General features: G+C 45.1%; 1 protein-coding gene across 4 annotated transcripts in view; it reads left to right on the top strand.

Moving 5' to 3' along the window:
• The first annotated feature begins 8,638 nt into the window (after window positions 1–8,638).
• LOC118221105 (apoptosis-stimulating of p53 protein 2-like) overlaps window positions 8,639–25,950 on the top strand; it is a 31,247-nt gene continuing 13,935 nt past the window's right edge. For 2 of the 4 annotated variants that reach the window (XM_035405827.1, XM_035405824.1), the window contains exons 1-7: window positions 13,155–13,241; window positions 19,883–20,030; window positions 21,395–21,508; window positions 22,967–23,043; window positions 23,374–23,475; window positions 24,763–24,946; window positions 25,630–25,811. In XM_035405827.1, the coding sequence (XP_035261718.1) occupies window positions 13,200–13,241; window positions 19,883–20,030; window positions 21,395–21,508; window positions 22,967–23,043; window positions 23,374–23,475; window positions 24,763–24,946; window positions 25,630–25,811 (849 nt within the window). In that variant the 5' untranslated portion in view covers window positions 13,155–13,199. Of the gene's footprint in view, window positions 9,191–13,153; window positions 13,242–19,882; window positions 20,031–21,394; window positions 21,509–22,966; window positions 23,044–23,373; window positions 23,476–24,762; window positions 24,947–25,629; window positions 25,812–25,950 lie in introns of those variants that run through there. The other 2 variants (XM_035405825.1, XM_035405826.1) reach the window with 2 other exon arrangements.

Here is a 25,950-nt window from a genome sequence, read left to right as displayed (position 1 = left end):
GCCCCCCCCCCCCACCCCACACCACCCCACCCCACCCCACCCACTCCCCTCCCCTCTTAGCCGGCCCATTCCACCTCATTCTCCCGTTTGATTAGCGATGCGGTAATTAGAGAAATGGCTGTCTGCGGGCGATTACGCGGCATATGCACCTTCCTCCCCGTCGCGGGAGCTTATCCCCGAGGCTTCGTTTGCGGTAATTAAAAGACTCGCCGCTCAGAACGCCGTTTAAGAGCCCCGCCCACTCGCATTATCATCCCTCGCGCTCTGCTGTTATTCGCTGTTCGCCCGTCACTGTGCCACAAAATGCACGCGTCGCGTTCAATTAAGAGATGTTTTTTTTAAGCGCTTCTTTTTTTCTTCGACTGAAATGACTGTGCGGGCAGTTCAGGGAGGTCAGTGAGCGATAAAGCTTTCCCATTCAAAACATCACTGCGAGCAGGAGGACGTTCTCTGTTAAATATGAATCCTGTGAAGCTGCGTGGTCCTGCCTGCAGACGTAAACAGGCCTTGTTTTAGGATTCATAATCCCTACCTTTTAAACCCCTGAGTAAGATTAAGGACATAACATGAAAGCCCCCCTCCCAAATCAAAACAGAAAGGCAGGGCATTATGGGATTATGTCACTGTAAAACACTGTACCCCTGGGGGGGGGGGGGGGGGGGGGGGGGGGCGAAACCTCCCTCTGAGACAGGAACAATAGAACTGCCCCCTGAAAATGTGTCATAACCAGACGTGGATGAATGGAGGGGGGGGGGAGGGGGGCGCTGTAGGTGGGGTCAAATACAAATTTAAATGGGTACATCCCAGCAGGTGTCTTCTAATTACCTCCCAAAATAAGTTTGTGAGAGCAGCAAGATACTCTATGGTAGAGCTGGTCCTCATGTCAAATGGAAGAACTTAACACAAGCTAGGAAAAATGAAATTTGGGTCTTAAAGCACAGAACTGAACATTCAGCACCTTACAAATCGAGCGTAAAAAGACAAGCAACTATATCAGACTTATATATGTTTGATTTGTACAAATGGTATATCTGGTATGTCTAAAGAGTCTGTGCAGTATTGTGGTGTGTCCACCCCCTGGCCTGCAGGAGTCGAATCCACAGACTCTGTACAAAAACAAGATCCTGAGCTCTGTGTTATTAACATTGAGAGTTCCGTCTTCCAGCCATTGAAGCCAAAACATTCCAATCTGAAGAAACGTCATTAAGGGGTGTGGTCACTTACAATGCAGTGACTGATGGACATTATATACAGTAATCACATGACACAGGAAACTCCTTTAACCAACCAGAACCTTCTATTTTATTTATTCTATTGTTGAACAGAGAAGCTAGGGGAGAATTGATAGACTTCTATGGCTTGGATTAAATTGCAATTAAATACTTATGGTCTATAATTTTGGAACACATAATTTACGACAGTTCATGCGTGTGGGAGGGTGCATTCAATCGTTTCTCAGTTGGAGATGTCTAATAAGAGAGAAAAAAGGGCATCACAAACAGACACAGCCTCCATAAGAAGCACATAATCTGCAAATGCAATAATCCCGCGTGGTAGCGAAAGAAATCTGAGGGGCCATCTGATCCCCACTGCTGAGAATATGAGTGCTTTGCAAAAACCTTTAATATCAAACCTTGGGCTATGCAAACCTGTGTCATTACCAGGGCGCTAACTGATGTGCTAACCCCCCCCCACCTACATGCATCTCTGATGATCACACTGAGAAAAGGCTCCCAAATACGTCTGCGACCCGCACAGAGAGCACATTCAGAGGCGGTGCTCCTCGCGAAATTTACAATCTGAAGGTGAGCGGCTCGGGCCAAAGGCCAAGTGTTCCTGCGCCTCAGAGCTGAGTGATGGGGGGGGGGGTGGGTGGGGGCAGAAGGACGGGATTCCATAATTGAAAAGGCAAACTGATCCATACTTTCGCTCACATCTATCTGCTTGAAGCTGATTTATGTATATCTGGAGAATTACTTTCGAGTGTGTGTGTGTGTGTGTGTGTGTGTTCTGTTATTTGGCTTTCGGTGTGTGTGAGCTGCAGGAAATTTTCTAAATGTTAGTAAAGCGTGTGACAGAAACTAAAAAAACATGCAGAAAATCTGTTTGTGCCATGAAAACGTTTTTTCCCCCTTCCTGATTTCCTGATTATTTGTGACACTGAATGGTTTCAGACAAAATTAAATATTAGAAAAAGGGAAACCGAGTAAACACAAAACATATTTTTTTTTAATTACTTCAGTTACTCAATGAAACACCCATATCACCCATGTGAAAAAGTAATTAATTAACTAAATTTAACTAATAGTTAGATTCAGCTGATTGAACACGGACAAACTTTATTTGTTACTTTCCTTTGAAGTGCTAGAATTCCTCCACAGTGATGTGAAATTATAGGAAGCATTTGGTTGCAGTTATTGCTAAAAATGGTGTCACCAGTTACGTTTAAGGGGGCCATTGCTCTTTCACAAAGGTAATATGGGAGTTTGATAACTTTTAACATCAAATAAATTAAATGAAGAATGGTAATTTAAAAAATGAGTTCTGTTTTCACTCAGGTTCCCTTTGTATGATATTACATTTTGTCTAAAGATCTGAAACCATTCAGTGTGATAAATATGCAATAATAGAGGAAATCAGGAAGGGGGTAAAAACTCTTTTTTTTCCCACAGCACTGTAACCGTAGATACAGAAGAGGACACGCAAGCCAAGGCAGCGTAGCAGCTACCAAAACGTTAGAGACGCTGCCTCTCCTGTCAAGCCCAATTTCACTGACTGCAGCTCATTTTCGCCAGAGAACACATGATGCGGAAACTATTTCTTTGTGGGACAAAAACCTCTGTTTTGCAGAGAACTGGCTCCATACTGTTCGGCCTTTGTGGCTTCATTTGTACTGGACGCTTTGGAAAACACCCCAAAAATGTGTCGTGAGGAGAGGGGGAGGGGGGAGGGGGGTGTGAAGACTAGATACAATTTTACAGAAAATGAACTGCAAGTAATATGTCCAGTGCTGACAAAATAAGTAGGTTTTTTTAAAATTAATTTGTATTTATTTTTTAAATACTTTATTTGAACTAGTACTTTGAAATGCCATGTAGGCACCTGTTAAATTCTTGCAAATTACTGACAATTTATAAAGAAATGTTCTTTTCCCCCAGTATTTAAAAGCAAAATTCTTATTTTTTATGATTGTAAGTTTTGGTTTGTATGCTTTGTGGAAATTGTAAGGGATCTGTGCAAATCTAAAGATGTATTTGGCCCAGGTGTGGTAAGTCAGGTGTGGTAAGTATCCTTGTCATAGCAGCACCACTGATCGTCTCAACAAACTGTATTCAAAATCTGTACTTTTAGGATTTTTCTTTAAAATGGCGCCACCTGCAGCCTAATATCCGCATTATAGCATGCGTAAGGCATTTGTTCCTCCTTCATTCCGAGGAAACAATGCCCTCTACTGGTCAAACAGCGCCAAACACAAAGAAGATCCAAGATCAGCACTCCTACTGTACGACGCTTTGAATCCAGGCCCTGGGGGGTATTTCACGAAGCAAGATTGCTGAATTAACTAGACAACAGATTTGGAAGGGTTCCGGGTTTTACTCAGTACAGTTATCCATCTAACAGTAACCCTGTTTCGTGAAATACGCCTCCGTCTTTTCCTAGGCTTCCCGGTCTGGGCTAGCCAGAGGGAAGAAAATGGCACCAAACTAAATCCGAAAGTTGATTTATTATGGTCTTCCACTAGGGGGAACCATTGTTGCAGCTAAGTTACTTGGTTGCCACAAATACAGATTTGAGGAGCAAACCCTCGCAGACTTACAAACCGCGTTTTACGACCTCTGTGTTCATAAATTGATTGAATTGAATCGGTGTTGTTTGAATTAGGAATATTATTGTCTAAGTTGGATGGTATTTAAACGTGAAGGCCACATTTTATGAGTTTTATATTATTAGTTTTATTACTCAGTAATACTCAGTATTACCCACGTCTTATCCCTCTTTTTTTGAAAGTGCTGTTAATACAGTCTGAAAAGGAATTTATAAATTACGTTTTTTTAAAATGATAAAACAAAGCCGTAAAGCACAAACACTTCAGCAGATCACCATAACATAAGCACAAAGGTTAATCATGCTGCGCTGAGAGAGCAACTTCGGCTCGCTGTTCTCTGCTGCCCTCTCCTGGTCTTCCGCAACAGTTCTGGCTGCACCTAAAATGTAGGCCCACTAACTAACTTGGATCAAATAAGCACTTTAAAAGTGTAAACTAAAAACCATCTTCAAATCTGTCCCACAGAAGCATGGGAGTAGAAAACTGAAAAAAGGGGAAGTGTCATTTCTACACAAGAAAGAACTGCCTGCTAAATTTAAATTCTGATTTAAGTCGCAGTCCTGAGATGAAGACGACACACAGTGAAAAAGGACACAAGACAATAAAAGGGTGCAAACGCATTCACGTCATAAACATTTTCAGTTATTATATAAGCTAATGATCATTGCTATAAAACTTTTCTCTGAATGGTTCAGCACCTATAGCAGTATTTTCAGCGTGGACATGAATAAGGGTCATGGCTCACCCTTATGAAAATGGAAGCTACTTTTAAACATCAAAAACATGTCAACTTTCCAGGGGGAAAATGCTTTGGCATATATATTACAATTAAGTTTTTTCATAAAATGATTTCAGGGAATACTGTTACTTGCTAATGTTACTGTCTATAGAGATACTGAAGATATGCCATGCCCTGTGTACAGGTATGTCCAACTGCAGTTCCTATCAAATGTACACATAAATTCAGTCCAGCTTTAGCATCAACTTCCTTCTTCAGAAAAAGCAGCAAAGAGACATTTCACACAATGTATGCAGAGCATGATTTGTCACATGACCAGCCGGTTACAGATATGCTGCATACCATTATCGTCCACGTGCAGAAAAGCATTAAAAAAATGAATTTCAAAAACACAGCGTGGCTTTCCGAGTGCAAGTTCATCAGCTTCTCTCTTCAGCAAAACAATATCATTTCACAAAATGGAGGTACAGCGCCACTGTAGCCTGTTTCTGTAAGTGACCAGTCGGCCACAAAGAATTAATTGTATTGATTGTGACTGGAAGTCTCTCTTGCACAAGTCTCTCTTGTGTGAATTTCATACACTCATAATGAGTGAAATGAAGATTCCACTGTACAATTCTCTCCATTATCTCTCATACAACAGTATCCCCAGTATCCTCCATTCACCCCCTCTCTGTTCTGTCTTCTGTCCAACAAAACAACTGCCAGTGTGGATATATTAGGATAGCTATCTACGATGTTAACTTCCTGCTGGACACGCACATTGCACACACACACACACACATAAGCACACTTCCATGAGTTACTATGCAACAAAGCGTGGGCAATTCCATTCCTAGACAGTTTGAAAATATGCAGGTGTTTGTTTCTACAAATTATACATGCTCAAATAACTAATTACCTATATACATCAGCACTGATTCACTAGAGAATAGACTCTGGTAAAAATTCCTATTGCAGTGGTGGGCCCTGTCCCTGGACATCTACTGTTCTGTAGGTTTTCATTACAGCCCTAATTTTGCACACCTGTTTTCTCTAATTAGCAGCTGAACGACATCTCTAGCAATGAGGTGTGCTTTGTTAGGGTTGGGAGTGAAAATGGTTGATCTCCGGGAACGGGGTTGGGAACCACTGTCCTATAGGGATGCAAAAGCATTATGAACCGTGATTTATGAGCTTATCATTATTTTTATCCAAAATATGATTAGGCTAATGATAACAAGAGAACAGAAGTTGGCATGAAATCCAAATATAATGTGGTCTTCCTTGCCCTTCTCTCGAATGTATGATACATATGTGTCTATGAACAGTCATCCCTGAGCACAAAGAAATCTTAAAATTCACAGCATGCTTTTATAATGGAATAAATATGAGAGCTGTGCAGTATTAATGTTCTTGTAGAATTGCCAAGGGACTTCGGGTATCTGCATACCACACCTCCCTGTCCAAATTAAAGTGATTTACTGTAGAAACGCACTCAGCTAAAGTCAAATAGACACGGACGCGAGCACGTGTCAGGAAAACATAACCTATAACTTTCAAGCAAGCGGCCCAAGGTGCCCTTTAGATTCCTCGCTAATTCCGCAGTGAGAAAAAAAAGGAACACGCCTTGGGGGTTTAGATACGGAGAGCTCTCCGAATGCGCGCTCGCATTCTCCCAGTCCCGGGAGAGATACGCGCGCGGCTGCCGCGCATAACCGGAATTAATGCTGTATGACACAAACGCCGATATGATAAGGCTCAGAAGTTTGATCCCCCGGTACTCCACCCCTATATCTATGCTCCGGAGTGTCAATAGGAACAGTGACGCTTGCGTACCTCGGCTTCTTGAGTGCTTAAAAAGAATAAATAAATAAATAGATAAAACATATAGAAAAGACAGAGGGATGCTTCTACCTTAACACTTTATTTCAACTATGCAAAAGTAGGTGCTCTGCACTAGTGAAATGTTCAGCATTCAATCAACTCTTTCAGAGTATATATGACCCTACTCTGGTCCCTATTGGGCTCAAATGTCTGCTGTTAGAGTTGAATTAACACTGCACATGTTACTGTGAATATAAGCCCCCCCGGATATAGACATTTTCCCATCCATACCTGAACTCAGGGGCACCACCATAATTTTGTTTTCCCCAAGAAAAGATCTCACATTGGTCCCCCACCACCCCAGAAAACCCTAAGTTCTAGTATTTTTTGAGGGCCCCTGTCAGTCAGGGCCCTTGGAACTGTCCTGTCTCACCCCCGCCCCCTCATACAGTGCCCCTGTCTGAACTTAAGAATGTAATAATATCTGTTGGAGAGCAGGGAATTCAGCCCATTTACTCTCATAATATACATGCAGTCTTGCGTTGACATTCCCAACCCTGGTCCCAGACAGCCACAGGGTCTGCTGGCTTCTGTTTTCACTGTAAAATCAGCACGCAATTCAGACTCAAGGAATCAAGGGAGGTGAGTTCGCTGTGTAATCGACTGCTCCAATGAGCCAAATAAGTGCTGAGTAACAACAAAATCCAGCAGGCTCTGTGACTCTCCGGGACCGGGGTCGAGGACCACTTTTCTACACAGCGAAATGTTTGGTAGTTGTTCCAGTGACCTTTTTGTATATTGCTTTGGACACCTCAGTCCAGCACGTTGTCATACAAACACATTTTCATGTGGAAACACGTCCACAGTTCTAAATCCGGGATTACAGCAGAGGCAGTGTGAGGCATAGATTAGGAGGGCAAGGTCACCTTGAGGGGCACCTGTGGCAGGTGGGCCGTCCCACAGGGAGATGGACACTCCTGTAAAGGATGTACCCGTTAGGGTGCCAGGTGGTGTGGGTGTGCACATCACAGGTAAATACTGGAGATAAAACAGAGCAGTATCATTCAAACATCTGAAAAAGGCAGTTACAGAGCGTGAGATTGATTTCCTGCAATTTGATTGGTTCTAGGAAGTTTATGTCCAGGGTTCTGTTATGAATCAGCAGTTATTGAAGCCCCACCAACATGACATTGTGATTGGTCAGAAGTAACTGGTTTATTAGCAAAAGACACAGCGGGAAGTTGTGTAAGCTCATTTAACATCTCGTTATCAACCAGGTCATAAAGTCATGAGCAACCTGGTCAGGCTTGTAGTACGTAACGTACCGTTTTGAGTCTGACTAAGGAAGTAGCTACCCTCTACCTAGTTCTTTCTGATTGAAAATTGGAAAAGGAAACGGGATATTTCCAGTACAGAGAACAACAGAGCAACGCATAAAAGCCTTTCCTTGAAGGAGCTCCTCAGCTGCATTGGCAAGAACAAACAAAACACTTCCAGCAGATGGCAGCTGTCATCGGCGATTTTCACCAATAGGAATAGAGATAAGCCGCAGCAGTAACCTGCCAGTGAGTTCAAGAACACGCCACACACACAGAGGCAATCTATCCTAGCGCTCAGAGTGAGAATCACAGAGCGACGAAGTCTTCGTACTCCATAAATCTCCTATGCTATAATTAGACAATGCAGATACGGACACATCACTCGTTATTGTCCTTCAAGTTCCTGAAAACTTTGTAGAACAGGGAAGTATGTATCGGCTATTGGTGTTTACTGCATGGTGCTATTACGCCAAACAAACAAACAAATAAAATAAATAAAATAAAATATTTGGTTTTGAAGGTGGGCTACTACCTAAAATTCTGTGGAATTTGTCAATCAGAATGTAAACTGCAAGTAACTTCTTAAAATTAAAGTGTAGAAGTACATTGCTTTTTCAAAAGCTGCGGGAGTAGTTTATTTTATATTAACTGTTCATGTCAGATTGCTTTTAAAATGTAGAATAAAATTCGTCCACTTCCAGTCTTAATTTCAGTGATCACAGTGCACACTCGCTCCACTTTAAAAGGAGTTACTAAGGCGATGCATTTTTTAAGTTGGTTTTAACCTGGACTTTATCCTAGTCAAACGACCGATCTGTCATTAAACCGGTGCCCGGAGTGCACAGCGTCCCATTGTCTCGAACTGAGACCAATGGGAACGGAGGACAGGACGGGGAGGAGTCGGAATTCCAGTGGGATTAGTTTCGTCGCGCGACGTCACTCCGGGCAGGGCCACAATTTGTTGATCCAACGGAGAATCCCACTAGTTTCTACTCCGAAGATCGGGAGTAGACAGACGCCGCTGACCAGCGCGTAGCGCACATATTGGGAATTAAACGATAAGTAAACGCGTGCATTCGCACTCACCACCCTGTTGCGAATAAATATGAACGTCAAACCGCAACGCTGCGTGTGCCAGTGACAGTTAGAATCAGATTATGGACTGATTTTCATATCTTTAGTGAGGCAGTCGCCGCGAAAAAAGTTTCCTCACTGCAAGAGGGCCTCATCGTGCCACCGCAACAGGTTTCTACCAGAAACAATAACCGGACTTTTAACCTCGGTTCATCCAGCGCAAAACCGCGGAATAACAAGGTCCAAACGTAACCGAGACCCGAAGTGTGAAGTCGGAAAGAGGGGCCAACAAAGGAAACCCGACTCGGTGGCATCACCATTGCGGTCTGGAGGATCTCATTTTGGGGATTATCCGATACGCCTGCTCTGTGTACTCTCAAAGGAACGGGCTGCGTTTAAATGCGGTACGGAGCTAAAATGATGCCGGTAAGTTTTGTTTTTAAAAAACTATCTTAGTAATTAGCTAAGCACCCGCAATTGGGTACTGGCACCGACAAATCAGGATAACTCTATTATTTAGATATGGGTTTTGAAATGTCCGAGATTGTCCAGGATGAGGCAAACATGACATGGTTCAGGAGATCAGTCTACTCTAATTGCCTTAGTGATAGACTGTAGCTCAGTTGTTGTTGCAACATCAGGTAGCCTATTATGTCTTACAATACAGTTGCATATATATCCTATAATATCCTATTTAACTGTGAGTTAAAATAACTTCTTAATTTACTTTTGAAATAGGCCTGTTTCCGTACAAAAATCAGACCACATCGGCACGGTCTGTTTATGCTGATGACGACTATTTTAGTCTGTGTTACCAAGGCTACTAACAGATACGGGAAGTGTGCTGTTACTGTAAGCTATCGTGTCAGGAACATATGACTAGAGCCTTTATCCCGAGCGAAACGATGTGTATTATAGTATAATTATTATTATTAACCACAGTAATAATAATGATTATAAAGTAGCCGGTTCATGTGTAATAAGCTACGTATTGCTTTTATATTTTTATATTTAGGCTACATTTTGGGAAAAAAAGACCCGACTCATAAATATTAATCTGATTCCGTTCCGTAGATAAAAAAGACGTTTTCTTCTAGTCAAAATGAGTTCCTGTCAGGGGCGCTATCAATAACAGTTATGTACAGTATGCATACAATTATAACAACGCGTAGACTAAATTGAGCGCTATTGTGAAGTGATGCTGGACGATATCCGTAAGATTAAGATTTTGGATTATGTGCTGATTTTCATGTGTTAAATTACTAGCTACGACAGGCACAATGTTCTCGGTACATACAGGTTGTACAAGAAACGCGGATGGCGAATTGACGTCCTGTTTCCGCACTGACAGCTTTCAAGGCCAGGTGTGATGAAGACGGCCAAGGCCGTAGGTTAGCACACTTGCGCCTTTCTTATGGCGGAGATCACGCTTTGAATAGCCTATACATCAATGATATACAAATCAAAGACACTCGAATTAAAGACACTTACACTACAGTAAGATAAATTTGAGATACCTTTCACAATTTGGCATTGAAAGTTTTTGTCGTCTCTGCCACCAGAATGACAGGTGATGTGGTTTACTCAACAAAGATAACGTCACCAATGTTGACATAACACGCTGATCACTGTGAACACAGTGCTCCTTACGTCAGGGGATCACGCACTCTTGAAGGGCAGAACCTTAGTTACTTTTCCGAACTTGGGTCCTTTCACGCATGTACGTAATGAAAGTTGCAACATGCTACTCTGAATCTATATCCAAGTGATAATAGCTGTGCTGTGCAACTCACATTTTAGTAGCCCATATAAATATACCATAGTTTGTGGTTGAAGTAAGAGTAAAGTCTGCAATGTAGTTTTTCCTCCCTCTCTAGGTATGCACCCACTGACAAGTTGTGAGAGGGCTTAGTATAAATATGAAAAAATTAAATTTCTACTCCAACCGTGTGAAAAAACTGCATTGGCTACATGCACTGTACATGCAGTTGATTTGACAGTTTAAAAGCATTCTAATTCAATATGTGAACGTACACCAGGCTGCATTTGGGTTAGCAGGGAGAGATGTTTGGCCATGAAGAGGGTTGTGGTCTCAAGGTTTTGGAACCCTGACTCTGTGTGTCCCAGGTAGTTTCATATGCAGAGGTTAATCTATCTCTGCACATGAACTGTTCCAGTGATATGAATTATGTATCACTGGTATAATGAGAGCTTTGGAAATGAGTAACAAGAACATCTTTATCGACTGCATATTAGAGCTCTTGGGTCCAAATTCACACAATAGATGAGTTTTTAAGACATATATTTTTTTAGGACTTTTCAGCTTTATTGCATAGCAGTGTCGAGAGACATGAAGAATGGGAGCGAGAGTGAGGGACAGACAAGCGAAAAAGGTTGCACGGCCAGATTTGAACTACAGACATTGCAGATTGCAATGTGGACAGACTCTACAGGCTATACAATGCCAACACATCCAACAATAGATGCTTTTTAATAGACTATATGTGTACTTATTGGTCTATAATACATACTAGTCAAGCAGTAAGCTATGTGCATGTGTAAATTATTTTGTCAGAATCTTCCAAGGAATTGTTTGAAAATGAGTAGGAAGGTAAAATGGCCTCTGCCTGTGGGAAGAAAGCTGGATTTTTGAAGAGATAAGTGGTGGTGTATTCCTTTGGATATAGCTGCTGCTCTAGGCTCATAGGCTTTTGCGTGTCCTCAATCAGAGTTCACCTGTCACAGTCGTATGCGATCGCTGCGGTGGTTTCATCGCCCCTTTCACGGCAAAAACGTGGCTTTGGGGACAGGGCCCTGGGGTTCTCTGCGAGGACAGATTCCTGCCCGGGTAGGATGTGAGTTGCCAGGCAACGTCACAGAAATCACACCAAGCTGGGCGATCTGAGAATTAGGGAGAAATCAGGGGAGTTGTTGTGGAAGACACCATTGCTCTTTGCCAGCAAGGAAGTGTGCTGAAAAAATCACAAATACACAAAGTCTGTAAAAATGTGAAAATTGCCCCTTTGGAATTTGGGCATTCCTAAATTCTTACATTTGGGAATGATGGGTTTTGACTAATGAGCTTTCAGGAGATGCCTGAGCTGCCTAGCTACCTGAATAATATAGGAGAGTTATTGTTTTCATATTTGCATAGGAGAGCAGACAAGGTCGCCTTCCTTTTTTATTTATTTCTTTAACAGTGAGAATGTGGGGGGAATATATTGCTAATTAGTCAGATCCCCTACGCACTGCACCACACATCTCACCTTCAGTGTTACTTTGATGAATTCTGATTATTTATCTGATTTATAAAGGTGCAGGTTTTAGAGCTGGTGCAGGTTTGAGAGGTATAGTAAAGGTGTAGGTTAAGCACAGTGAGCCCCAAACCCTTTCACCTCTAACAGGGATTTTTGGGTGGAGAGTTTCCTCAAACGTCGGTCTTTTCTATAATTAGCTCCTAGGTCCTTGAGTAAATCTAGGAGGGAAACTCAGCCCACGTGAGTAAGTTTCTCTGGTATTGTTTCTGAATATGGGGGGGGGTTTGTGTTTGTGTCCTCCCTCCTACTCCCTCAAGAGTGGACCTGTTGGGGGGTGGGGTAGGAGAGCTCTCCTTAAAAATATCATGCCAGGAATACACCATAAATGATCTTTACAGCGTTGACAGCGTAGCCTATTGTCCAGACTGCTGCCCTCTGTTAAAAAGCCCGGTATTCGTGGCGATAACGTTTTTACAGCACGGCAAACTAACCTCACTCCTCGGCTGTCTGTAGAACGGCTGAAAGCACTCAGGTGCCATGATGTTGCGGGGCAGTACTTTGTGGAGAAAGCCGCTGGAGAAGACTGATAAGGCATTTTCCTTTCGTCAGATTGTGGAAAGAACCACAGACCGCGCTGCGGTGCGGTTTTGTTTTAGCCATTTCCTTGGTACGATGAGGGGAAAAAAAAAAAGAAACCCTTGTTAAAATGTGTACTTGTTGGGGCCTCATTTATCAATCGAGAGATGTTCGAATTTGATCGTAGATCGTTTGCGAATGCATTTACGCAGACAATGTGTGATTTGTCAAAGTTTTCGTATGTCAGTTTGTTTGTTGGGTCCGAACAGATTTCAGGAGCGCTATAAACTGTTCATAATGTGTGCGTAAGTGGAAATAATTGGGATGAAAAGTATGTTTTATTTTCTTTTGTCTTTTCTCGGCTATCTCTTTAAATGGCATGCGACGGAATTCTGTGCTCCTTATGTGGTACTTTAGTGGCGTAGTTTTATGCTAATCACTGTGAACGTGCTTTTAATTTACGGTTGATTGGTATTTATCAGCGTACGCACGTGGATACGGAAAAAAGCTGTTTCATGCATGCTTAACAAATCCGGCGGAATTTGTTAGTTTGTTTCCGATTACACGTATATTTACACGCGGTTTTTCGAAAATATGGATGAATGCGACCCACTGTGTTCCAGATTGATTCATTTTTCCCGCTAGTATGAAAAGACTTGTGTTTGTGTCGCACATTGCACTGTTTTGTAGTCTAGAAATAACACGCATAAAATCAAACTATCAGTTCTGTTCCAAAACTGTTTCACTGTCCAGAGGCGTGTGGTTAGTTTGCAGCGGTATAAAATGGTATCCACGTGCATGTCTGTGGGGGAGGGAGTTCTGGCACTATGGCAAAAGTCGGTACTTCCTGGCATTTATTTTTTCGCACCAAATATGCTTAATGCTGTATTTCTGAACTGAAGTTGCTTGAGGGAAAATTAAGTCTGTCTGTCTGTCTGTCAACAAAAGGGCCTTCTGTGTGTGATGAAGTCTCCTGCAGGTTGCCACAGCAACAGATGTCACTTCCCTGTTCTGTTGGGGGGTGGGTGCGCTTGTCTGTGTTTACATGGCTCTAGTCTCTGTGCCCTCCTCTGTTTACTCAGAGTGGACACCATCGCTGCCAGCACATCCTCTCTCAGGGAATTATGTCCCCTGGAATCTCAGTAATTGTCCTTTTAATTATGGGAGGCCCATGCGAAAAATGCCCCATCAAGAAACAAAATCGTTTTTTAAGATGGCGCTCCCTTACACGTGTAAACGATAGCATGCAATTTGGTGTAAACATGGAGATGGTTAGTACAGGAAATCTCTGGGGTGCGAGACCTTTAATGTTTATTTTTTTAAGGGAACAGAAGCCAGGGGAAATTTATGTGGAAGCCCTTTGTGTGTGTGTGTGCGTGTCTGTCTATGTGTCTGTGTGTGTGATGTGTGTAAGTGTGGTGCTTGTGCATGTGTGTACGTTTGGTGCGTGTGGTGTGTTTGTGTTTGTGTATGAGAGCTTTTATGAGCTGTTTTGCTATGACTGTAGCATCTATAAAAGTGAAATGAAGGCAAAGAAACCAGTATGCGATTCAATTTAAAACAAAACAGTAAAATTATCAAAACATTATCCAAAATTATTCATCTTAGAGCTTCGAAAAGAGCTGTATTTTTAGATCTCATTTCCCACAAAGAAGTGAAGTTCATCTGTAACGTAATCTACAGCAGATAACTACAGCACTGTTGCCTTGTTGTTCCTGCTGCAGATAAGTAAGTTGTGTAGCTTTAAGTGTGTATAGTTATTAAACATGTTCTCTTGCCTCAGATTGAATGTTGTTCATGTCCCTTTAAGGAAAGTAAGGAAGAAGAGTACTGCTGTACAGAGTTTTAGAAGTGAGCGTGAAGCTCAGGCAGGGCCGGTTATAGTTTCCTCTCTCTCTTGTACGGGAGCCATTTTGTGCGAGCGGAGTTCGGCCTGTAAAGAGAGACGCTTTGGCCGTGTGGTATTACTGTGCGGGAATTGGATCTGTTGACCAGAGAATACGTGGGCGGAGGGAGGGGGAGAGCACAATGGGAGAGGCGTGGAGCGCAGCCAGCGCAGGGGAAGCTTAACCCACGCCTCCCCTGGGGTTGGTGTACCGCTGTTGGTCACAAGTCATGCGCTTATTAATTCATGGGTCTGAGTGGAGGTGCTGCTGTACCTCACGTCTGTGGGAACAAGGCGTGGAATCTCATCCAAGGGTCCTGTGGCTGCTGCTGCTGCTGCTGCTGCTGCTGTCGGATGTGTTGAGAGGGAGAATGTGAGAGAGCTGTGACAGGATGGAAAAAGGGAGAGGGAGTGATTGAGTGAGTGAGTGGAGAGAGTGAGCAGAGAGATAGAGGGATTAATAGAGTGAGTGAATGAGTGAGTGAGAGAGAGGGGAAATAGAGAGTGAGTGAGCAGTGTGAGAGAGAAAGTGAGCAGAGAGAGGGGAGAGGGATAAAGTGTATGAGCAGACAGAGAGAGAGGGATAGAGTGAGTGAGATAGGGAATGTGAGGGTTTTCATTCACTCTGTAAAATGTTTTTTTTGTGCACCTGTGGAACAGCTCTGTTTCTGAAAGCCTTAAGACTTTCCGAACAAAAGTAAAGCCACACACGGAACTGAATTCTAGAATGTGCTCTGTTCCTCCGTACCAGTCACAATCTGCGACTTTCATTTCTTTCACCCGTGAGAACCAATCAAAACCCCACAGCACTGACTGCTTTATACAGTGTGTGAAGGCCTACAGAAGGCCGATGCTGTTCTCACAGTGTCACAGCCTTTGTCCGCCCCTGGGCTCATACAAAGATGTTTATCGCATGGGTCACGCAGTCACTTCCTGTCCTTAGTACTTGGAGTTTTGAGAATTCTGGTTTAGCAGGAGGGGGTGGGGCCCGGTTGCGTGGCGACCAGCACGGCAGCGGTCAACCCCGCCCTTCCACTGTCCCCTGCAGAGGGACATTCCCTCAGGCCTCTGTGACCTGCCCGGTCTCTGTCATGACTTTAGGGTGGGGTTGCTTGCTTGTGGTGCCTGGATCCACCCGCACCACAACACTGTACACAAACTAGACCAGACTAGGCCAGATTAAACCAGACTAGGCCAGACTGGACAAGCATTTTGTGGCTCATTATTATAGCCAGTTTGGGTAACTGAGGAGAAGTAAATTCCCAGGGGTCAACAGTCACCCTGATGAAACTGGAGAGAGTGGTTCTGTAATAGAGTTAGGAGGTTACACTAGAAAGGGTGATTCAGTAATAGAGTTTAGGGGGTTAGACTGGAAAGTGTGATTCAGTAATAGAGTTAAGGGGTTAGCCTGGAAAGGGTGATTCAGTAATAGAGTTAAGGGGTTAGCCTGGAAAGGGTGATTCAGTAATAGAGTTAGTAAGAAACCACTGTTTAATCGGCTCAGACTGTCAATAGCAGCTGCTGCCTTCAGCAATACATCTCCTCATTTCCTCTTGTTTCGTTTCCAGAGTTTTTGTTACAGATGCAGTTCTGTAACAAAAGCAACAGGGAACATCTCCCCCTTCTGCCTGTAAATTTGGAATCATCTGAATTTCTGCCTCAGACTCCAGAGAAACCCACCTCCTCTCTGTCTGGCTCTCTGAGGGTTTATGCGGACGTGCCTGCAGTTGACCCCCCTGCCCTCAGAACAGGCCATTAATCCTGCGCTCAGCATCGCTCCTGTGGACTGCCTCTCCAAAAACTCTTTCCCCTCTTGGGCTCTATTGCTACTTTTAGTGCTGTCTGTGTGCACTGTGGCACTTAACATGGTGCTGTAGCTTTGAGTCCTGCTGTTGGGTGACTCTTGTACTATTGTGTCACTGAATGACTTGGTGTTGCCTCTGCTCTTTGCCTAGAACTTGATGTGTGCACTTCAGGTTAGGGTATTTATTATGGGTTTAGCTGATATGTTTTTCTTCTTTGGGCTTGTTGCACAGGTGTGCTCTGTATTTGGAGTTTGTGCTCGGTCCTTGTTTAGTGTAGTTAACTTGCGCTAGTGCTTTAGTGATGTTGCATTTGCTCTCGCTGGTCTCTATGTTGTTAGCCAGGTTTGGTGCTGTCACTCATTAGGTGAATGCACTCATGTTTCTGCTATGTTTTAAGTAGCTCTGTGTAAGAGTGGCTGCTAAATGGAAAGTTTATTGCCGTAAATCTATATGTGTGTACTTTTGTAAGGGTGAATGAGGGTATAGTCCTCGCCTGACTACAGTGACGATAGAGAGCAGCTGTCACCTCCGGCTCCTGTGGAATCGGTGGGGGTGGGGGTGGGGTGGGGGGGGGCATGGTGGGTCAGGCACTGCTGATCCAATCAGAGCATCACGTGGGCCGTCCAGGTCACTCGGGGTCACGGTTGACCTGGAGGCGTGCAGCACGGCCATATGGCCCACCTCACGAATCGCCCAAACAGTCACAAAGAGCACAAAGGGTCACACCAGAGCAACGAGCGTCGAAAAAAGTCACAGGACCACGCCAGAACAGTGGTCAAGTGCCAAAACACCCCCAGGACCATAACCAGAGCAACTAGAGCCCAAAAAACTCTTAGGGCCACACCAGAGCGAAGACAGCTCAGAACTGACAGGACCGCACCTGAGCAGTCTTTTGTATTTTGTGCTGCTGATACCTTCATGTGTCTGAGTGAACCTTGGAGGAACACTGCCCAAGCACAATTAAGGTCTTCCAGAACCAAATGCAGCCTAGGCCAATTGTGATGTCACAACAGATTGTGGTTTCAGCAAAATGGGGGGGGGGGGGGGGGGGTCAATTCTATTTTAAGTCAATCACTTCAGGAAGTGAACATTTCAGCCCATTGATGATGTTCTGTGCGAATGTTTTGGCTGGCCTGAAATTGAACTGAGCCCTGACTGGAAGCCGGATTGTGACATCACCATACAATGTGATGTCACTTTGCGATGTGTCACACAGCGCAGTGTTCAGGAATGTTGTTGGAGATGTGTGTGCATGTAGACAGGTCTGACGTGTGGTCGGGTTTGAATAATTCATGATCTGCTCAGGATGACTCTTTGGGGTTTGATTGTGTGGCTTCTCCTGCTAGACATCAAAGATAAGCGCACGCATTGATTGCACAAGCAGCTGAGTCTTAGCCCCTTAATCTACACTCCCTCCTTCAGGCTGGTGGCTCTTAATTGGGTGCACAGGGCACTGATGATCACTGATGATCTTATTAAAAATGCAGAACTGCAAGTGAGCCTGAAAGGATCACGAATGTGTTCAAGACGGAAGGCCTGAAGTGTGCAAGGTGGGGGTTAGCCTAGCCTTTGACAGCTCAGCTCAGTTAGTACACACACAGTCAGGTAGCTAATTAGATATGCCAGCATGTCAAAATTAAAGATGATATCTAACAAGCTACAGGCTTATTTGTATGCGAAATAAGTATGACTAGCGTATAACACTCCTGAATATGCTAAGGGCTTTGCCCTGCCAGTCTCACCAGCAAATTTCTTTCTCCATTTTTGAACACAGACTGTTTTCCACCTTTTTCCCTTTTCAGATAAATCTATTCAAGTGAACCTCCGAGGCTGGGTGCTGTGTGAGTGTGGTCATTTTGAAAAGATTACATTATCATCGTTACATAATGCGCGACAGACTCTGTAATCCCGCTGGCTTCGGTGACCGAGAAATGGCGGACCCGGTACAGAGAGAGAGCGCCGCTCTCCTTTCAGCGACGGTGGGTGGGTCCGGGTTTATTCATGCCCGCTGATTTCCTTATTCAAAAGAGCCTATCCTCTGGGTAAGGCTTCCCTGGGGGCAGTTTCTGTAGGTGTGAACCAGACGCGAGCGCTTCCATGTCCTGTCTCCACGGAGCATGGCAGCCACCCAGCTGTTCACAGCTACCATTTGTGTGACATGAGGTCGCGGAACCTGACTGGCAGGCAAAAGCCATTCAGTTTGTCGGGGTTATGGAAACACCGCGAGCATCTGCTGTTCAGCTCGGTCCGTAAGTTTTTAGGAGTTACAGGAGTGTAGGAATTACGCCCCTGAAACACCGCAACTGTTCTCCTCGACTGGAGCTTTTTTTTTTTTTACTGCGTGACAGAATGGGAGCAGGAACAAAATCTCTTTATTAGAGAGACGTCAGAAGAATAAAAATGAGAAAAAGTTGCCGCTGGCTGTGACCCGAGTCCTCCCCCCAAACTTTTGGCAGGCTCATTAATAAAACACGTCGCGGATCTCAGGAGCTGAAGAGCGTTCGGACGTGGGTTAGCTGTGTGAACGTTGCAGCTTTAGCAGAGGGATTAGCCTACCTCCTTGGGCTTTTTCCTTTAGTTTTAGCTGGATTTGTTTCTTTGCAGTATTTACTTAACAAAATGACTTGAGCCTTTCCAATAATATTGTTTTCTTTACTAAGAGCAGCTGAAAGATTATGTGTTTTGGAAAGGAGTTAGGAAGCGTGTTTGAAATGCGGTTCAGTTCTCTGTCAGATGTGTGTGTTTTTAAACTGATATTTGTACTTTTCACAGCAATATCTTAAACCTGTGTTATAGTGGGAGAGGTTCTTTCATATTCACAGAAACACACACACACAAGCATACACACACACTTGCGTACATATCTCTCTCTTTCTCACACACACACATTCACAAGCATGCATGTATGCACACGCACACGCACACACACACAAACGCACGCACATGCATACACATGCACTCTCTCTCTTTCTCTGTCACACTCGCACACAGTGAGTAGATCAGTCCGCTGCACGCAGGCCCATCTGTTCTCCTGGCGGTAAGCGGACATTCAGGCTGCGATCCGTCCCCCCCGCCCCCGCATCCCCCCCCCCCCCGGTCCACAACCTCTGCACCCCCGGTTTGGTAGAGGGGTGCTCAGAGGACGGAGCACCGATGGGTCGGGACCCCCCCAGTGTCCTGCTCTCCTAAAAATGGAGATGCTCGGTCACATTCATATGCTCCTGTGGGACCGGGATAAGTGGGGTCCTTCATCTGCTGCTAAAATTGTCATTTCCCAAAAAATAGACACGGAGGCACCAGAGACCATCTGCTTTTGGTGGATTTAGGAGACCGTGTGTTTGCCGTGATCATCGGTGGGGGTGCAGTTTGGTCTTCAGAGCGTCCGCTGCGTGACAGTTAGCACATCTGCATGTGGGAAGAGGGCTAGGAACATTTGCTGAGCATTGGCAGAATGTTGACTGAGCGTTAGCTCTGAATGTCATTAAATTAGAAGCGTGTTTCCTGGTAAATCTGATAGACCTGAACATGCAATAGGCATTATACTGATGGTTGTGTGTGTCTCTGTGTGTGTTTTTCTTGCCTTGTGTTTCTGCAGATGTTCCTGACCGTGTACCTCAGTAACAATGACCAGCATTTTACCGAGGTCCCCATTACCCCGGAAACCCTCTGTCGAGATGTGGTGGAGCTGTGCAAGGAGCCGGGAGAGGTGGACTGTTACCTGGCCGAGTTGTGGCGGGGGTCAGGTGGGTCCAGACATCATCAATCAATCGGATCAGGTCGATCAGTCTAGGTTCAGCCTGATGAATGAATCCTGAATCCCAACTGAGCAACATGACTGAGTGACATCACAATGTGTGACGACATCACAAAGCAGCTTGCAGGGCTGGGGTTTAATTCCATTACAGTTCAGTCAGTTTAGGAAATTGAATTAATTCCATGAATTGGACAATCATCATGGAGCATTATGGCTATTTTTAAAGTCATAAATTGAATTGCAGTTTGTTTCGTGAATGAACTCTATTGGCATGGAATTACCTCCCTGCCAGTTTGATAGGGCTTTTGATAAAGTGTGTATGCTGGGCTTAAAAAAAATGAATGTGAGACAAATCTGTATTAGAATAGAGAAGGGAAGTTTTATTATTGTTAAAACGATCAGTCAAACGATCAGAGAAAAAAAAAATCACTTTCACTGCTGGAACTGGTCCACACGCACGCACTCAGAAGAGATCGTGTTACAATTTTTCACAAAGCCCCACAGCCAGGAAGTGTTCTCTCCTCTCATCTCAAGTACCTGTAGTTTCACCACAGGCGGGGGAGGAGGGGTGAGAGTTGCCATGGTTACCCAGACAACAACAGCAAAGCCAGCATTAGTCGGGCTGCCAAACAACACCCCCCCTTCCCAGCCCCCGGGCCAGTGGCATTACAGAATGGAGAATGGAGGTTTCATCCTCTGGAAATAATGTGCCTCACTGCTAAGGACAGGGAGTCAGCACAGCCAGGACCATCCAGCTTCACTTCCCTGTCTGTGAGATTCAGTTTAGTAAAGACCATAGTGGGAGCTCATGAATCAGGAGGGAGCAGGTGTGAGCTGTGTGTCAGGTTTGTCAGTCAGCCTGGCCACAATGGCATGTCATAGCACCATAAAATATTATTATCACATTTATTACCATATGAAACACTTTTATTGGTGTTACCTTTTAAATTCCAAACCTGTGTAAAGTCCCCAGGGCTTTTTCATGCAATGTTGTGTAACATTAATTTGCAAACGCAGAGTGTAAGATTCTATGAAACACCAAGCAGAAGTATAGTGCAAGATGCTAAGCTGGGCAGTAATGGTGTAAGATATGCTAATGCAGTATTTAATGGTGTAAAATATGCAAATGAATTGTGTAATAGTGTATGATATGCTGTGTAGTGTGTAATGGTGTATGATATGCTATGTAGTGTGTAATGGTGTATGATATGCTATTTAGTGTGTAATGGTGTATGATATGTTAATGGAGCATTTACTGGTGTAACATATGCTAATGTAGTGTATAGTGTGTGGCTGTGTTAAGACTGTGTGTATTGCTATCAGATGCTAACACCTCTCTGGCGCCCCCTGCAGAGCGCGTGGTGAGCGAGGCTGAGCGGATGCTGGACGTGCTGCAGCGCTGGGGCCAGCAGAGGGCGGAAGTGCGCTTCTTCCTGCGCCACGAGCGGGCGCCCAGCCGCGAATCAGGTGAGCCTTCTCTCTGGCCCCTCCCCGTCAGGGGCGGGGCTGGGACTGAGTAACATCGACGAATCGCGTCGCTGGGTTATGAATTGGTGAAACACTGACACCTGGAATTTACCACCCTGTGCTGACTCTGTGTCGACCCTGCGTTAACCTTCCTCCAGCCCTACGCCAGCTGCACTCCTACACTGTGCCTGGCACTGTAGCTGACGTTACGCTCCTCCCTGCGTCAGCACAGCGCAGCGCAGCCTTGATATGGGTGCGGGGGAGACTTATTTTGGCTCCGATTCGTTACCATTTTGATGGATACCACAGAAACAGACAAATGCTGCTCTTGCATATTCTCCATGTGAGAGAATGGAAGCAGATTTAGAGATAAAAGTCCAGGTCGTCATAGCAAGGGAAAATTGGGAGTTTTGTCTTGTAAGCGGAATACGAGTCGATTGTAATTTATGAAAATGCGATGCACATGTTGCCTTGCTTATTTGAATCAAGTCCGCAGTACAAAAAAAGAAGGGAGAACTGCTGCGGTGTTTTCTCCTTTCAGCTCCACGTTCCAGGGCTTTGATGAACTCAAGTATGGATTTAATTACTTGGCATGGAAACGAGCTCGCCAGAGGAGCGTCATGGTTACGCAACAGCTCGGAGAGAGCGGCCGCAGTCTGTGCGCTGGGGGCCTCACAAAGGCCTCCTTATTTTCGGCTTGAGCTCCAGTTCCAGTCGGTGCTAGGCTGGGCCACACTCTTGTTTGTTATTATTTTTGTTCCATTTTCGGTGCTGAAGTGCCTCTTTTATAGCTCCTAAGCCTCTGTTCTTGCCCCTCTAAGAGCAGTTATGCAGGGATTTGGGGCCTACGTTATTCCCTTTTGACTGGTTTATCTGGAAACCCGTAATAGGCGTCCTCAAAAGTTGCCTGGAAAGAGTTGCATAACCGATAGATTTGGCCGCGTGGGGGAGTGAGCTTGTCGGACGAAGGCCGATCGCTTTTGGCCTGGCTCTGGTGGGCCTTACGTAACAACCCAAATACCCTGACCCTCCCGAGCAGTCACAAGACTTTCCCTCTTCCCCGTAAATCCCAAAAACGTGACCAGGGAGAGCGCACTGCTGGGGTCCTGGGTCAGGTGCATGTTTATGTGGCTGAAGCTGTGGTTAATGGCGGCTGGTCTCAGCGGTAATTAACTGTGGTCTGAAAATGAGCCGAAAGGTCCTTTAATGGCTAGGCAGCCATTTTGGACAGGTTTCTCTCCTGCGGGTACTATGTTTTCCATTTTAAGCCCAAACTCATTGCCATTGGCTGTCCCTTGGTGCCGTTTCTCCATGATGGATACTGTTTTTCGGCAACAGTGTGTGTGTGTGTGTGCGACTGCATTTGCGTGTGTGTGTATTTGTGTTTTTGCGCTGTATGTGTGTGTGTGTGTGTTTTACTGATGTTTCCTAAAGTAATGCACTGATTGTTTCTCACAGGTGTGTCCAGAGGTCCAGAACACCTGGCCAAAAGAAATGGGGTAAAGGGGTCCACAGACCGACACGTAGAGAACGGGGTGAGTACCACACCTTAACCCCAACCCCACATTAACCTTTAAAATTGAACCACTGGGTGCAGAGACTTGATCAGCTGTGCTTGTGGTTGAACGCAAGCCATCCGGAGATCCAGCGGGGACATCCCATCGCCATTTGTTTGCACTGACAGTGTTTGCCCTGTGTCAGGCGCTCACGCGGGACGTGGACGCAGGCGATGACTCAGCGGCGGGTTTGTGGGAGGGGCGTGGGGGCGGGGCCAGGTCTGGCTGTGTGGCTGTATCTCGTGACACTGACGCGGAGACGGAGAGGATGCGGAGATGTTGAGCGTCCAACGTTGTTGTCCTTTCCAGGTGGTTCCGCCCCGCATGGACATGACCCTGGCGGAACTGCAGGAGATGGCATCACGGCAACAGCAGCAGATCGACGCCCAGCAACAGCTCCTGGCCTCTAAGGTAGAGCCAGGGGGATTTTTGTTCCGACCGATTATTATTCTGGCTCAGTGAAACTCCGCCCTCTCTTAAACGCATCACAGAGGCTTCATAGGAGTGGCGATGCAGCGGTTTCTCACACAGCGGCTGGGAAGTTAACGATTTTTGGGGGATAGCACTCGTCTCTTTTTTCCCTCTAGCGAATTATCCACCAAACGAGCGTTATATAGAGTCCAGTCTCCCTGGAATTCAGAGTTCTGTTGATCCGATCCATAGTCAGCTCTGTGAAACAGAGCCAGTGTGACTCTTCCAGGGATAAGACGGGCTTTAAGCCTTATCTAACCCAGCATATCGATGGTGGATAAATGCTCAAAGGAATTTTCTGCATAAGAGCGTTTGCTAAGTGATTGTAATGCAATGGATTATTTGAGTGAAAGTATAGTGAATTTCTTTTTTTGCGCTTAGTTAATGGACTTTTAATGGTAGCGTTGTGTGTAGCACTCCATGTTATACAGTGTAATAAAAATGACTGCGCAGAGCGGATATTTCATAATGTGTTGTCAACAAACTGAAGGCACTATAAATCAAGCTAGCACACATTGTTCTTAGAACAGGAACATGTTTTGACAACACTGCAAGTGTTATGCCCTGGCATGGATGCATTTCCTGTTCTATTTTGTCTGTCCGCTTTTGTGCAAATTAGATTAGTGACTAATAAAGTAGTTTCCAATCCCCATGTGACCAAACCACAATGTTGAAAAAATGTTGATGCTCTAGATAGTTCGGTTTTGGGAGGCACAGATTTTGGTGCAACCACGGTTGAACAAACCAGACCTCAGTCAGATATTTTTTGAAATACCTTGACAGCCCTATTAGAGACCCTAATAACAGATTGCTTTTAAAATTAGCATCTATTTTCACCAATAATAGTAATTCATGTGATTGTAGGCTCTGGTTCGTAAAACGTTTGCTGGGAAGTCCCCAGTCTATGTGGATAACAATTTGTTATCCAGATATGTACTTTACCCTGGTCTAGCCCAGGTCTAGCCCAGGCCTGGCCCAGGTTTGAAAGTGGTCTCAACAGCAGGTGTTCCCTCTTCTGCTTGACGGGAGCGGCAGCACTTATTTTTGCTGCTCTGGAAAATTCCATTTTTAGCGATGGCTTATTTCCACTGGAAGCAGGCATTCTGCATGTCTCTCTGGCACTGAGATGAAGGGTATGATGTAACGACAGGTGTTCTCTGTCTCCTCCTGTTCTTCTTCCTCGCTCCCTTTTTTTTTGATCTCCCCCCTCCCCTTCCCTCCGTTCAGGAGCAGCGTCTGCGGTACCTGAAGCAGCAGGATCAGCGGCTGCAGCAGCAGGACCAGCGGCCCTCGGAGCAGGAGAAGCTGCAGAGGCTGCGGGAGAACGCCGAGAGCCAGGAGGCCAAGCTGAAGAAAGTGCGGGCCCTCAGGGGCCAGGTGGAGCAGAAGCGCCTCAGCAACGGGAAGCTAGGTCAGCGGGCTGCGCCGACGGCGCTTCCTGAAGCGTTTGGAAGATGCAGAGTTATCTGGGGGGTCATGACGCTTTGCAGAAGCGGGTTCAGCTCGGGAGTCTCACAGTTGTTGATTTACGGGAAACGTTTTTTTTAAGAAACGTTTGTAGCTGGGGAAAAAAATCTCCAAAAATGTTTCCAGAAATGTTTTTGAGGCAGTGGGTTTAGCTGAGACTCGCAACTTTGCAGGTGACATTTCCAGAAACTTTTTTGAGAAAGCGATGTTAGCTGGGGGGACTTGTACGCTGTCGCCACTACCGATGTTCCAGAAACATGCTGTTTGTTGGCAGTCACACTGAGCCACCAATGAAGCTGTTCTTTGAGAAAACTGAATTGGCTCTGTCACACAAGTGCAACACATATACACACACACACACACACACAAAGTCACATTGACTCATTCACTGGGGCTCTTAAGTGGACTCTTAAGGGGAGTGATTTCTCAAATTTGATTTAATCCAGTTTTGGCTGTTGCTGCTAACATGTAACTTCGGGGCAGTGCCTAACGCACAGGAGCCGAATCCCTTAGCATGCCCCTCAAGCTCCTTCCTTTAGCTCAGTGTCTCCTCCTCCCACAGCTCTATGCAAACCTGCTGCTTTGAATGGTTGTCAGTGCTGAGGCCCTCTCTCTCTCTCCCCACAGTGGAGGAGATTGAGCAGATGAACAGCCTGTTCCAGCAGAAGCAGAGGGAGCTGGTCTTGGCCGTTTCCAAGGTGGAGGATCTGAGCCGACAGCTGGAGATGCTGAAGAACGGCAAGATGGACTCCTTTCACGACAACCAGAGCTCTGCGGCCGAGCTCGACCGGCTCTACAAGGAGCTGCAGGTAGCTTGGGAAAATGATCTGCTCCCTGAACAATATAATAATAAAAACAACAAAACAAGTATTATTATTATTATTATCTATGTAGTGTTGTTCTTGCATGGATAATCGGCTTGTCCGAGAGGTGACATGTAAATAGAGA

The sequence above is a fragment of the Anguilla anguilla genome, chromosome 2 (assembly GCF_013347855.1).
Source record: "Anguilla anguilla isolate fAngAng1 chromosome 2, fAngAng1.pri, whole genome shotgun sequence".
In the NCBI taxonomy this organism is placed as follows: domain Eukaryota; kingdom Metazoa; phylum Chordata; class Actinopteri; order Anguilliformes; family Anguillidae; genus Anguilla; species Anguilla anguilla.
The sequence above is the reverse complement of the archived record's forward strand: the minus strand, read 5'-3'. Positions and strand labels throughout refer to the sequence as shown.